The 14,428-nt window shown below is 45.6% G+C and overlaps 2 protein-coding genes across 3 annotated transcripts in view; one reads left to right on the top strand and one right to left on the bottom strand.

The window, feature by feature from the left end:
- Window positions 1-906, bottom strand: part of CEP290 (centrosomal protein 290) — a 143,471-nt gene extending 142,565 nt beyond the window's left edge. The window contains exon 1 of the mRNA XM_075012177.1: window positions 774-906. The gene's annotated coding sequence lies outside the window, so the exon portion shown is untranslated. The remainder of the gene's footprint in view (window positions 1-773) is intronic.
- Window positions 907-1,157: 251 nt separating this feature from the next.
- The window catches only part of TMTC3 (transmembrane O-mannosyltransferase targeting cadherins 3), a 57,414-nt gene continuing 44,143 nt past the window's right edge, over window positions 1,158-14,428 (top strand). Inside the window, exons 1-3 of one of the 2 annotated variants that reach the window (XM_075012155.1) lie at window positions 1,196-1,278; window positions 12,703-12,838; window positions 14,159-14,375. In XM_075012155.1, coding sequence (XP_074868256.1) covers window positions 14,187-14,375 — 189 coding nt within the window. In that variant the 5' untranslated portion in view covers window positions 1,196-1,278; window positions 12,703-12,838; window positions 14,159-14,186. Of the gene's footprint in view, window positions 1,279-12,702; window positions 12,839-14,158; window positions 14,376-14,428 lie in introns of both variants that reach the window. The other variant, XM_075012145.1, reaches the window with a different exon arrangement.

The following is a 14,428-nucleotide window of genomic DNA, read 5'->3' as shown; positions in this document are numbered from 1 at the left end:
TCTCCTTACCCCAAGCTCGTTTCTGCACTCAACTTCCATCCCAGACCTTGCACTTCCTCTGTTAATGTCATGGAAGGGCACAGCCCTTAACAACTTTCCAAATTCCTGGAGAACTTCCCCATCAAAACTTATTGCCCACCCCTACTTTAGCACCTGCCCCACAGCTCTTATTAACCAGGAACTGTGGCCAGTAGGAGCTGTGCTGCCAACCCGGGGGGGCGGTGGAGCAGGGGAGGACAGAGCCTGCAATCCTTCCCCCTCCCTCCCACCCACCCACAAACCCCAGCCCAAAGCTCACAGTCCCTCCAGCGTCCCAACTCTCGCTCCAGGCTCAACCCAAAGTCCCGTCCCTGCTGAAAGTGAGTGCCAGCGAAGGCGGGGCAGGGATGTTTAGCTTTGTGGGATTAGCTGCCAGGTGCTGCTGAGCTGCGGACACATTAGGCAGCCCAGCCTCGCTTAAGCTGAGGACAGGCGGCGTGAGCCCTGGCCAGCTGCACCCGCCCGCTGTTTGCCAGGAACTCTTCCTGTTCGCGCTTCCCTCCCGCAGCGCCAGCACCGACCTCCGTGGCAGCCCATCCCGCCCAGCGTGGGCCAGCCAGGGCACAGCAGCCTCCGCTGGCCCAGCCGTGCTGCGCCCCTAGCGAGGCCAGTCCCCTCTCACCCCCCCCCCCCATACGTAGCCGCCTGCCAGCGCCCCGTGCAGACAGGAAGTGGGGTGACAACAGCAGGGGCCCTGCCCAACAGCTCGCCGCGCCGCGCGCCCCTGACCTCACCCGGCTCCGTGCAAACTACCACCGCCAACAGCCGCTGCTAGGCGACGCCATCAAACACCGCGCAATGCGGGACCCGGAAATACGCAGGCGCCGGCCAAGCAGAATCAAAACTCGCGCGAGTGTACAAGCCCCAGCCTGTGCAGCGACCCCGCTGAGACTGCCGCTCCCGGCGTGCAGCGCGCCACAAAGAACGCGGCTGGCTCTCAGAGACACAAAAGATCGCGCGGTGGAAGAAAGATTCGCCCCGCCTAAGCCCCATGAAGACTACACTTCCCAGCAAGCCGTGCGGCCCGGCCTTGATTACAGCTGCTAGTAGTCTAGGCTACTTACAGCCCCATAGCACTCTGGGACTTGTAGTCTCTGGGAGCAGCTCCCGGCATCCTTCTGGCAGGCGCTCATTCTGCGTTTGCGCCTCGCTGAAGGGAGGTTTTAGTATCCCTAGTGTGAACTGGGGAGCGTTATGGGTGTTCGCGGCAAGAAAGGTGTGGTACTTCCACGGCGCCAGGTAAGGGGGTGTCGGATCGGACCGTGCCCGGCCGAGTGGGGCGGAGAAGGTACAGCGGGCTTGGTCCTGCCGCTGACGTTCACCCTTTTCTTGCGTGCCCCCAGCCGCCTGGGATGAGCAGCGGGGCGGGGTTGCCGCCGCTAGCCTCAGCGCCCCTGCTCTTGTCTTGTCTTGTCTCGCCTCGGCTGGGCTGCGAGACCAGTGAGCCGTGGGTGCGGTTCCTTCGCGCGGGGCCTGCCTCAGCTGCCTAACCCTCGCTGTCGGGGTTAGGGCTCCGCAGCTGCTTCGGACCCCTAACCTCTCCCCGCAGCTCGGCTCCCGGGAGCGGCTGTACTGCAGCGCTGCTGGTCACTCGCGACTGGCGAGCTCTGACTGGCGGCTCCTGGGGCTAGGGATCAATTTTCCGTGTTTGCGCAGTGCCTAGCGAGCGGGGCTACCCTCTCGCAATACAGAGGCCTTATAGATATTCAGCAGCCCACCCAGTAGCACGCAGCCCTAGAGCTGAGCTTGGCTTCACTCCGTTCTGCATCTGCCATGTGGTGTTTCTTCCAAGTGGGTTTGTAGCCGATATTTTCTCCGTCTTCTTCTGTATCGTTATCTTTTGAGGTTCGACCAAGCTTAGCTCATTTTTGGCAATTTGACTGTCTTTATGTGCGTACCTGCCTCACCCTGAGTCTAACCCCTCTCCGCTGGGGAGTGCTCAGTTGCTACTAAAGTTTCCTCAGAAGTCACTTTTTCAGTTTTTTTTTTTTGTCATAGGTGGCAGATCCAAAGTTAAATAAAAGCAGCGCTTAAGTCATGTCTCCACTAGAGCAGCTGTGCCACTGTATTGCTGTAGAGTAGATGTTTCAGGATCTCAGTGGGAAGGATTAGTTCATGAGTGGAGTTATTAATTCTTCTCTAATTGTGGTACTTACATCTGCTTAAGAATTCTGCTATGTTCTTGGGGTCAATGTAACTGTGTGGCAAAGGGTGAAAACCTTTCATAAATCTGAAGCTATAGTTATGTAGATCTCATTTTTAAGTGTAGAACAAGTCTTATTTATCAGTGGCCAGAAGTGGGAGTGGGGAGAGTACAAACAAAAATACAGAAATCCAGATACAACTGTAACAAATTCACAGTGACTTAAGCAAGCCAAAGGAATGAGGTTGTGATGGCAAATAAAATTGTATGTATGTAAATGGAAAATAATGCAAATAGTGGAAAGAAAAAAGAAACTGTTGATATGCCGTACAGAGTTCTGAGTTAACAGACAACTGAGGCTGCATCTACACTACAAGATAAATTCAAGGTTAAGGTAGTTAGCTCAATATTACAGCACAACAGTCTTCACAGCAAATACCATTAGCTTGATTTAGGGAGCACTAATATCATTATCATAACATCATTGAAACCGGCTAGGTGTAGTGTCAAGTTCAAATTTTAAAGTTCAACTAAAGGGTGGTGTGGAAACACCATATTTTAAAATAAAATTTTTTGGCCTCCAAGGGTGTGTTGTAGGTACCCCACAGTGCTCCACTCTCTCCATTTCCATCTCCGCTGTTCTCCAGTTGCACATGAATTAGGTAACAGGAAGATCATGAATTTCAATTTGGGATCATGGAGTCTGTGGCTGTGGGGTCATGCTCATATGAGAGGCTAAGAAGGGTCTTTTTTTCTTTGCTTTTAGCGCTGTGAGCACATCTAACCATTACAAATAGCCCCAACACAGAGTTCATGGTTCTATCTCTACCTCTGCTCGCTGAGCACTTGGTATTTTATTTTTTTGCACTGCCTGGCGCCAGCCACTGCCCTGCCACACTACACGGCAGCTAGACTGTTGGGGGGTTGTGTTTGTATGAGAGGCCAAGAAACTTTTCAGCAGTTTACATTTGTGCAGCCACCTTCACAGCACCTGCACCATACAGTTGGGGTCCTTCTCACACCAGCCTCATCTCTTGGCTAGCTCCCAACCCAATAAAAGGAGGTGCCTGCCATTTAGTGCTGACCATGCCTTCAGGCAGCGCCATGTCCTGGCTTGTGCACATTGAGGGCTCCAAGGGTGGAAGAGATTTTTGGGGGCTTGCAACCGCCCGTGGGAAGTCTCCCCCAGCGGCTAAGACTTGTGGGACCCAGCTGCTGCCCATGGGAAGTCTCCCCCATGTCTATGAATTGTGGGACCCAGCTGCTGCCCAGGGGAGGGGGAGACCTCCACTGGCCTTCCACCCAAACCCACCACACCCCACCACCACCACAACAAGGACAACGGTGGCTAGCGGTCTCCGGGGGGAGGGCGAGTCTCCCCCAGCGACTATGAATTGCGGAGCCTGGCTGCTGTTCAGGGGGAACAGTTCAAGTGTCCCTTGAGCCATGGACCCCATACCCCACCACCCAAAAAAGATTTTCAGGGACCGTGTCAACTGGCCATTCACCCCCGCTTCATTGGCAATGAAATTTGGCAAGCCCCTTCCCCTGTGTTGGCAATGTCTGTGTAGTGAAGAGGGAAGCCAGAAATATTTTTTTCTGAACTTTCCTATTGTCTGTCTTCTAACTTTGGACCCCTTCGCACAGGGAAGAGTGGGTGGAGGGCCAGTTGAGAAGACCCAGATTACTGAGAGATCCCAGGACGCAGAAGCTGTATAAGGAACTGGGATGCCAAAAACTTTCCATCATCAAATCTCTTTTTTTCAAAACTTTTACTAGATACTCTTTCTTCAATCTTTGCATTGTCTCTGTATTATTTTCAGGGATCAGATGTACTCAAGGAAGGCAGGGACAGTGGATGGAGGGCCAGTTGAGAAGACACAAACCTGCTGTTCTTTATAAAATCTTTGATAAGTCAGTTACAGCTATAGTTTTAAAAAGCAATTCTGTTATAGAAGCAAGAGATTGCTATTTATTTGGCAATCTTTGTTAATGCCCTACTTTTCTTTCCTTCTGCCTGATAAAATGAACATTTACCATGGGAAGGGAATGAGCGCAATGCAATGTGAGAAGATGATGTCAAATACTCACAACCACTTGTGCAGCATTTTTTTCCCCATAGTGCACCAACAAAAGTACCCAGAATGCTACAGGCATGAGAGAACTGTGGGATAGATTCCCACAGTGCACTGCTGCAAGACTTGATGTTTGCTGATTACATGTGGCAGCAGTAAGGTGACTTTGTGAGGAGTCCTTGGGGAGGTGAGGATACTCAAACTCCAATTTATAAAACCCGGCGTTGCAAAATTAATTTTAATAAATTCAGGTTTATCTTGTGTACATGTAGCCTTAGGAAAGGGACATGGATTGATCATTGCAAGCAATGTAATAAAGATTTTGGATTAGTGTGGCTGTAGTCAAAAAGCAAAGATGACGTATCAGGAACAGAGTGAAGAATCTTGTGGTAAATGCGCCATTACATAAATATACACGAGGTCTCATTCTGTAAACTATGTGCAATACTTTCCCCCCAGTTTTAAAAAAGAATATTGCCGATTTAGGTAGTCTTTGGAGAAAGTCAAAGAAACTGTCAGAAGGATGGAAATGCTTTCATGAGAGATAAAGAATGGGGTTGATTACTTCAGCAAGGAGATAAACAAGAAGGTATAGCAGTAAAGTAAATCAAACAAATGATACAGAGAAGGTGGACTGGATGGTTCTGGTCTTAATGTCTCAGAATACAAGGCAATGTGGGATAGTCCATGAAATTAAGAATACCAAACTTAAAAATAATAAACACATCATCTAATTGGTGGAACTCATAGCCACAAGCTGTGGAAAGAAGCCAAAGGCTTAGAAGAGCTCTGCTTCCTTTTGAAAGGATTAAAATTGTAACTGTTAATATTTTCAGTTGAGAGCTTTTGAAAAAATACAGACTGTATCCGAACCTTGTGTTGGTATATATTCAGTTATTAGCCCATTTGCTTATAAGCTGATCCTTTCCCCTGGAAATAAATAGCCAAAAGTGGAAAATTGCTCTGACCCATTCATAAGCCGATGCTATATTTCAAGGCTTGGCAAACTTTGTTTCCTAGTTCATAAGAGTAAGCCACTGGCACACCATGACTTTTTTTTTACCTGAAGCATCAGCAGTCACAGAGCCCTGCAGCTCCCAGTGTCTACAATTCACTGTTCCCAGCCAACGAGTAGCACATCCTTCAGCTCACGCTGCTCCTGTTTGGCCCAAAGGAGCAATAGAGAGTAAAGGAAATATGTGTGTACTGGCTTTCCAGGTAAATAAAATGTCCCGACGCACCAGTGTCTAACCCTGACAGGCTGGGAGCTGAAGTTTCCTGACCTCTGTTGTAGATTCTTGAACAAAAACACTAAAATTTTAATCTTTAATCAAATTGTATATTTGTTATTTTAAAATTTAGGTAAAGTACTTCATTAACACAGAGAAAATATATGGATATTGATATTTATGCCCATGTGAACAAATCACTTAAAAACACGTTTCCCTGAAGTTAAATTTTCTTAGTGATACTTGTTTGTTTTACCTAGTATGATTCTTCTACAGGACTAGATTATAATTACCAGTACTTTTATAGCACATATCATACTTACATTGATTGTAGAAAAGTTTATTGACATTCAAAACAAAAAAGGAGTAAAGCAGCACTTTAAAGACTAACAAAATAATTTGTTAGGTGAGCTTTCATGGGACAGACCCACTTCTTCAGACCACAGCCATACCAGAACAGACTCAACGTTTAAGGCACAGAGAACCAAAAATAGTAATCAAGGTTTACAAATCAGAACCAAAAAAAAAATTATCTAGGTGAGCAAATTAGAGAGTAGGGGGCAGGGGGGAGTCAAGAATTAAATTAAGCCAAGAATGCAAAAGAGCCCCTATAATGACCCAGAAAATTCGCATCCTGGTTCAAACCATGTGTTAGTGTGTCTACAAGATGGTTACCAGATATTCATGAACCTGAATTACCCACAGGGAGTACTAAGTGTCTTACCATTTGTGACACTTACATGAGGTGCCCAGGACTGAGTCGTCATCTTACACTCCTCTCTCATCCTGCCCTCTGCTGAGAGAGAGAGAGTGTTCATTGTGCTTAACAGCTCCTCAACACCGCCTGTATGTTAATCACACCATCTCCTTAGGATTCTGCCAACCCTTACTTTAACAAAAATAACACTCTCTGGCTGTGTCTACACGTGCCCCAAACTTCGAAATGGCCATGCAAATGGCCATTTCGAAGTTTACTAATGAAGCGCTGAAATGCATATTCAGCGCTTCATTAGCATGCGGGCGGCAGCGGCGCTTCGAAATTGACGAGCCTTGCCGCCGCGCGGCGTGTCCAGACAGGGCTCCTTTTCGAAAGGGCCCCGCCTACTTCGAAGTCCCCTTATTCCCATGAGCTCATGGGAATAAGTGGACTTCGAAGAAGGTGGCGTCCTTTCGAAAAGGAGCCCCGTCTGGACGCGCCGTGCGGCGGCAAGGCTCGTCAATTTCGAAGCGCGGCTGCCGCCCGCATGCTAATGAAGCGCTGAATATGCATTTCAGCGCTTCATTAGTAAACTTCGAAATGGCCATTTGCATGGCCATTTCGAAGTTTGGGGCACGTGTAGACGTAGCCTCTGAGACCCTTTCCTCTGCGTCAGGGATAACCAACCTGAGCCTGACAAGGAGCCATAATTTACCAGTGTAGATTGCCAGAGACCCACATGTATGTTATCAGCTCTCCCCTACCTCCAGCACCTGCTAGTGGTTAAACAGTGCCTCTCACCTGTTGCATTCAGTTGTTCATGGCATGCAGGAGGCTCTGAAGGGGAGAGAGGGGGCCCAAGGGCAAGCACTGGGTGAGGAGGAGGAGGAATGTGAGTCAGGGCCCGGGACATAGTTGGTGTTGAGCAGCAAGCACCCTTCTGCACATTGAAAAGTTGATTCTAGGGCTGAAGCTACAGGAGCCCTATATAAAACTATGGTACGCCCACATCTCGAGTACTGCGTGCAGATGTGGTGGTCTCACCTCAAAAAAGATATATTGGCATTAGAAAAGGTTCAGAAAAGGGCGACTAAGATGATTAGGGGTTTGGAACGGGTCCCATATGGGGAGAGGCTAGAGAGACTGGGACTTTTCAGTTTGGAAAAAAGGCGATTGAGGGGCGATATGATAGAGGTATATAAAATCATGAATGGTGTGGAGAAAGTGAATATAGAAAAATTATTTACCTTTTCCCATAATACAAGAACTAGGGGACACCAAATGAAATTGATGGGTAGTAGGTTCAAAACTAATAAAAGGAAATTTTTCTTCACACAGCGCACAGTCAACCTGTGGAACTCCTTGCCCGAGGAGGCTGTGAAGGCCAGGACTCTATTAGAGTTTAAAAAAGAGCTTGATACATTTTTGCAGGTTAGGTCCATAAATGGCTATTAGCCAGGGATAAAGTATGGTGCCCTAGCCTTCATAACAAGGGCAGGAGATGGATGGCAGGAGATAAATCACTTGATCATTGTCTTCTGTTCTCCTTCTCTGGGGCACCTGGCATTGGCCACCGTCGGCAGATGGGATGCTGGGCTCGATGGACCTTTGGTCTGACCCAGTATGGCCATTCTTATGTTCTTATGTTCTTATGAGCCAATGTCTGTGCAAGGAACTGCATATTGACTTTTGAAGAGCCGCGAGTTGGCTGCCACTTCTTTGGCAGCATCCAGTGCTTAACCGCTGAAGATGCACAGAAATTACCAGTTAAGCTGTCCTCAAAGGTTCAGGCTATGTCTGCACTAAAGGGTTTTGTAGAGAAAACTCATGGAACGTCTACACGCAATGTGTTTTGTCAACAGAAATTGTTGACACAAAAGCCATGTAGGTGCTCCGGGGGACCCTTTTATCAACAGAGCAAATCAAAAGATTGATCCATATATATGTGTAGACACGATGTGTCAACAGAAGTTTGGTTGGAACATCTCTTCTGACAGTAACTTCAGTAGACAGATGCTTCCTGTGTAGACATAGCCACTGTGTTTATATCAGTGTGGTTGAGCTGCAACATAACATCACAACTCTAAGATATATTTATAGTGAAAACTGTTGTAAGTTTATTTTCAATGGCTAAGGTTTAAAATATAACAAATAAGGGTAATGTTGGAAACATATAAAAAGTACTGTTTCCTACTAAACTTCAATGGGCTAAAAGCCTTGTCGGAAGTTATCTGAAGCAACTTCCCAAGCTACATCTACATGACAGCAGCATTCTGAAACACCATCGTTCAGATGATATCATTCGAAAGAGTATGTCTACGCACAAAAAATGGATCAAGACTCCAATTTACTATTTGGAAAGACCACTCCACCCTTTCAAAAGAGAACATCCACACACCCACAGGTGATCTTTCGAAAGAGTGGAGCAGGAAATGCCACAGATGGGGTCGCATGGCTGACAAACCCTTCTGGGGCCCACAGCCAGCTGCTCCCTTAAGGTTCCTTCCAAAATACACCCGCCCTTCAGATGCTGAGGCCCGCAGAGCTGCCTCACACACCACAGAGCCTATGCAGGAACCCGATTGCCACCCGTGCCCAATGGATCCCCCTCATCAACTTCTGGAAGTAGAGCTAGGTGCTGTGGTCAGCCACCTGGCCATGATGGCCATGGCTGCCCTCCACCTTCTCCTAGAGGCAAATCTCCACACTGGGGCCCCAGAGCCCTTCCACCTAGGAGTCCACGGGCCCCGCCCCAAGTGCCCCAGTGCCTCTGGAGCTACCCCAGCAGCTGGTGGGTGCAGCTGGTGATGGGGGAATGGCACAATGCCAGGTGGGTCCAAAACTTCTGCATGGGCAATCAGACCTTCCAGAAGCTATGCTATTGGCTCACCCCTACCCTGAGACACTCAAACACCTGCATGCAACCCGCTGTCCCTGCCCCCCCAAAAAAGAGGGTTGTAATCACTGTCTGTAAGCTGGCCACTTCAGACAGCTACCAGTCTGTGGGACATCAGTTTGGGGTGAGCATAGCCACCATTGGGTGTGTCACCATGGAGGTAAGGTATGCTTGGGACCTGCACCCACCACAGGGAGGGGAAAGGAGGCTTCTGGGAAAAGGGGACCCTTGTTGACTGGGGGCATGGAAGAAGGGGCCGGGCACACTCCATTATGCCCTCCCAAGGGTACCACCCTCCCTCCCAAGAGTGCACACCCTCCCTTCCATGCAGGTAGTCTGCATGATCAACATGATGCTGCTCCACAGGCTCATCCATGTGGGGAATGTCAATGCAGCCATCATGGGATTCTGAATGCTTGGTTTCCTGCATTGTTTCAGTGCCCTGGGCAAGGGGCACATTGCCATCCATGCCCCGATGGGACTCACATCTCCATCCGCACCTCGGAAAACAGCACCAGCATCTATGTTAACCAAAAGGAATACCACTCAGTAGTGCTCAAGCGCTGGTGGACTCAAAGGGACGCTTCATGGGCGATCAGGTGGGGTGAGGGGACCGGACATGTGACGCCCATATGTTTCAGGACTATGACCTCTGCTGGTGCATGGAGGCTGGGACATAGTTCCCCCAACGGGCGCTCCAAGTTGGGGATGTCACCATGTCCCTCTGCATGGTGGCAGATGCCACCTACTCCCTGCAGTCATGGCTCATTGGCCCTACACTGGCCACCATGACCCCACCCAGGAGATTTTTAATACCAGGTTCCCAATGTGGTCAAGCAGGCCTTCTGGTGCCTGAAAGGCCAGTGGTGGTACCTCCTCACACACCTGGAGGTTGGCATGCACAACATCCTCCAGGTGGTGGGCACCTGCTGCATCCTCCACAATATAGTAGAGGAAGCAGTCATGTAGCACTTTAAAGACTAGCAAAATAGTTTATTAGGTGAGCTTTCGTGGGACAGACCCACTTCTTCAGACCAGAACAGACTCAGTATTTAAGACACAGAGAACCAAAAACAGTAAGCAAGGAGGACAAATCAGAAAAAGATAATCCAGGTGAGCAAATCAGAGAGTGGAGGGGTGGGGGGAAGATCAAGACTCAGTCTAATTCTTGATCTTCCCCCCCCACCCCTCCACTCTCTGATTCGCTCACCTGGATTATCTTTCTGATTTGTCCTCCTTGCTTACTGTTTTTGGTTCTCTGTGTCTTAAATATTGAGCCTGTTCTGGTCTGGCTATGGTCTGAAGAAGTGGGTCTGTCCCACGAAAGCTCACCTAATAAACTATTTTGCTAGTCTTTAAAGTGCTACTTGACTGCTTTTTGTTTTGATAGTGTATAGACTAGCACGGCTTCCTCTCTGTTACTATTCAATATAGTAGCGGGTAAGGTTGAGGCTTTCAAGCAGGGGTGGGCGGCCAAGTCTGGCCCCGGTTATGAGTGGCCTGGCTGCTGCCCCTAGTCACCAGGCACACCAGAACGGAGTCTACATCAGGAAGGCCCTCTGGAAGAACTTTTCCCATGGGCTCCAGTGACTCTCTCCCATCCCATCACACACATTCCAAATCCCAAAGTGGGATCAGAGGAGAGAGGTCTGTAAAATCTGGCGTTGGAGAGTTGTTTGGCTGCCTCCTGTTCATAGTCTGACTTATTCATGATGACAACAGCACCCCCTTTGTCAGCTGGTTTGATTATAATGTCTGGGTTATTTTTGAGACTCTGGACAGCATAACGTTCAGCATAGTTGAGATTGTTTCATTTGGTATTGTTTGCGTAATACCATCCCTGATCTCACCACAGCCAATCTAGTGTCTGACCTCTGTTCTCACCCACAATTATTTCCAATTTGGGGACAATTTATACCTCCAGATTAGTGGAACTGCTATGAGCACCCACATGGCCCCACAATATGCTAATATATTTATGGCTGACCTGGAACAACGATTCCTCAGCTCTCATCCCCTTTTAGTCCTCCTTTACTTACGATACATGTGGTTTGAACCAGGATGGCAATTTTCTAGCTCATTATAGGGCCTCTTTTACATACTTTGCTTTATCTAATTCTTGACACCCCCACCCCCGCTCTGATTTGCTTACCTTGATGATAATTTTTCTGGTTTGTGAACCTTGATTACTATTTTTGGTTCTCTGTGGCTTAAATATTGATTCTGTTCTGGTATGGCTGTGATCTGAAGAAGTGTGTCTGTCCAATGAAAGCTCATCACCTAATAAATTATTTTTAGTCTTTAAAGTGCTACTGCTTTTTTGTTTTCATAGTCTATAGACTAGCACGGCTATCTCTCTATTAGCTATCTCTACTGATAGGTATCTGCCTGAGGCAGCAGTGTTAAGAAACTGCAAATGGCTTCTTTTACAGCCACATGCAGGTGGGAACTGCCCAGCTGGCACTCTTTAACAAATTGAATGGGATCCATAGGTTGGGAATCCCTGCTCTACGTACAAAAACTACATTCTATTTCTGGTGCCAAACTATTCAAATACATTGGAAAAGTACCTAAACTCAACTGGTTTATGTCAAGTTACAAGCACTTGGAACGAATTGGAGATTTTTACATGTATTTTAATGGGAACTTAGTGTTGCTCTTACGATTTTTCACCTACGAGCAGAAATCTGGGAACCAGTTGTGCTTGTATAGTGAAGGATGAGTGTATTCTTTCTTGAGCTTCTTATCCTCATGTTGGTGTCCTATGCAAATAGACTTATATTGTGTTGGCTGATGCAGCTCAATTTTGTGTAAACCAAGACAGACTAGTGAATATACATACCTGGTCTGGCCAAAACCTGTTTGTCAACCCTGCCTGGGGTACAGGCTCTAACACATTTTCGGTATGTATAAGCAGCTCTTTCACTATCAATTGAACAAGTATCTTGCAACATTAATGAGGATCAGTATAGCATGAGCTTTTGTTAGAGACCATGTGCCCTTTTTGCATAAATAGTATGAAAGCAATATGTCTGATTTTTGATCAGGCCTCAAAAGAGCTGCGGCTGGATAATAATGGACTCTTTGCCAGTTGGGATTGAGGTGTTCATATGGTCACATCGTGTTCAACATTGGGACTGGGTTAAGTCTAACCTTCATAAACTCCCCAAGACACCGTGGGCCCGACTGGCATTGTCTGTTACCTAATTAATAAACAATTTCTTCCTTCATTTTAATTTCATTAGTCCTATGGTAATACATTCCTCCCCAACCCCGCACGGGGAAAAAAAAAATTAGGTCACTTTTAACTGTTCATTCCCTTTGATCTGTTGGGCCGAACAGCTCTCTCTCACTTTGGCCTGCAGTGCCCTCTTGTTCTTCCAACAGCCCCCTGCTAAGCCAGAACAACACATTGGAAAGTCTGATAGCCCAGTGACTTGATTTCACTGACTGTTGCAATAATCATAAAATAATTTCTTCACAGTATTCTTAGATTATTGCATAGCAGTTTAATGACTCTTTCTAGTGCTTGATGAGTTCACTAGATTGACTGTGGAAGATTAAAACTGAAATCCCTCTTTCATTTTTTTCTTTTCCTTAAATATTGTTTTACCTCTTTATAGAAAATTCCCATAAGCTTCCCGTAAACTTAATCAGAAGCAACAGCAACATCATTTGCATAATTAGATGAAAAATTAAGTTTACCTCTCTGTGAACTTTCTACTGAGCATGCATGCAAACAAAGTATCCATTTCAACAGTAAGTTGAGCTTTGTATTATTACAAGTCACTACTTCCTTCACCTGCCTTTGGTTTCCAGGTACCTACTGAAACACATGAGATGTATATAGAATGATTTCTGTATATTCTGGAATGTTGATTTATCAGATTACTTTTTTTTGTAGCTATTTCCAATAAACAGAATTTTGTTAAAAATGCATGTTTAAAATTCTGTAACAACATTAGCAGCACAGTTGATTCCATTGGGGTAACTGCGCTTATTACAAGGGAGGTTTTTCTTTTTCAAATATATTTATTTCAGATGTAACACAGTACAAAGTGCACAGTGCTTCCTTCTTTTACAAATTTTGCATTTTAAGTAAGACAAAGAAAAGAAATAGTATTTTTCAATTTACCTCATATTAATGTTGTATCTGTTACAAAAGTGCAACTTACAAATGTGGAATTACAATTTTTACATAATTGCACACACAAACAAAACTGTAAAACTTGGAGCCTACAAGTCAGAGCATGAAGGGACATAAAAATGTTTAGCATATCTGGCACTTGAATACCTTGCAACACTGGCTATCCCAGTTTCATGGGAATACCTGTTCTCACTTTTAGGTGAGATTTTTTAAAAAAAAAAAAAAAAAAGCAGCAATATCTCCCAGGAATATAAATAAACATGATTGTCTTAGTGATTGGCTGAACAAGAAGTGGGCCTGAATGGACTTGTTTGAGGTGAATTGAAAATGCTATTTCTTTTGTTTATTCCTTTTTACAGTGCAAGTCTGTATAATCAAAAAATGTAAAGTGAGTACTGTACCATTGCATTCTGTCATAATTTAAATCAATATATTTGAAGATGTAGGGAAAACATCCAAAATAATCTGTAATAAATTAGTATTCTCTTACATTGTAACTGCAATTAATAAAGCGATTACATTACATTAATTATATCATTAATCTATACTATTCATAGGGCAGTGTTCCAACTATGAGTGTCTTTAGCAGCAAGGCTTAGCGCCTGTGATGGCTAATTTTGAGGTTTTTATAAAGTGAAATAAGTGAATATAACAGAGTGGGAGAGAGGTTTGTTTGGATGCTTTCATTAAGAGGAAAAAGTTTACTCAACATTTTTTCTTAATATTAGGTTTTGTAAAAATTCTCTTAACCTTTGTTTTAAGCTTACAGTTATTTATTGTAGTCTCACTTAGTTAAAACTTCAGCTTTCAATGAATTTAGTTTTTTAGTGTTCATACCTTTTTAATATAGATTGTTCTAAATCGGCTTTCAACAATTGAAGATAAAATAGAAATCAATAATCTGTGTTCATGGAACTGTCCACTTTTTTCAGATTTAGTCCATGAAGGCTTGCGGTGAAGATGGCTAATGTTAGCCTGAAGGAAATTGTACTAATAACAGGTGTTGTGGCCGTTTGTTACTGGAACAGTCTCTTCTGTGGCTTTGTTTTTGATGATGTTTCAGCAATTCTGGACAATAAAGACTTGCATCCTTCTACTCCTTTAAAAAATCTGTTTCAGAATGACTTCTGGGGAACTCCTATGTCTGAGGTAAATTGCTCATAATCTCTGTTTAGTCTCAGAAAAGCAGCAAGTTCTTCAAA

This window comes from Carettochelys insculpta, chromosome 1, assembly GCF_033958435.1.
Source record: "Carettochelys insculpta isolate YL-2023 chromosome 1, ASM3395843v1, whole genome shotgun sequence".
NCBI lineage: Eukaryota > Metazoa > Chordata > Testudines > Carettochelyidae > Carettochelys > Carettochelys insculpta.
This window is presented reverse-complemented; position numbering and strand designations above follow the sequence as displayed.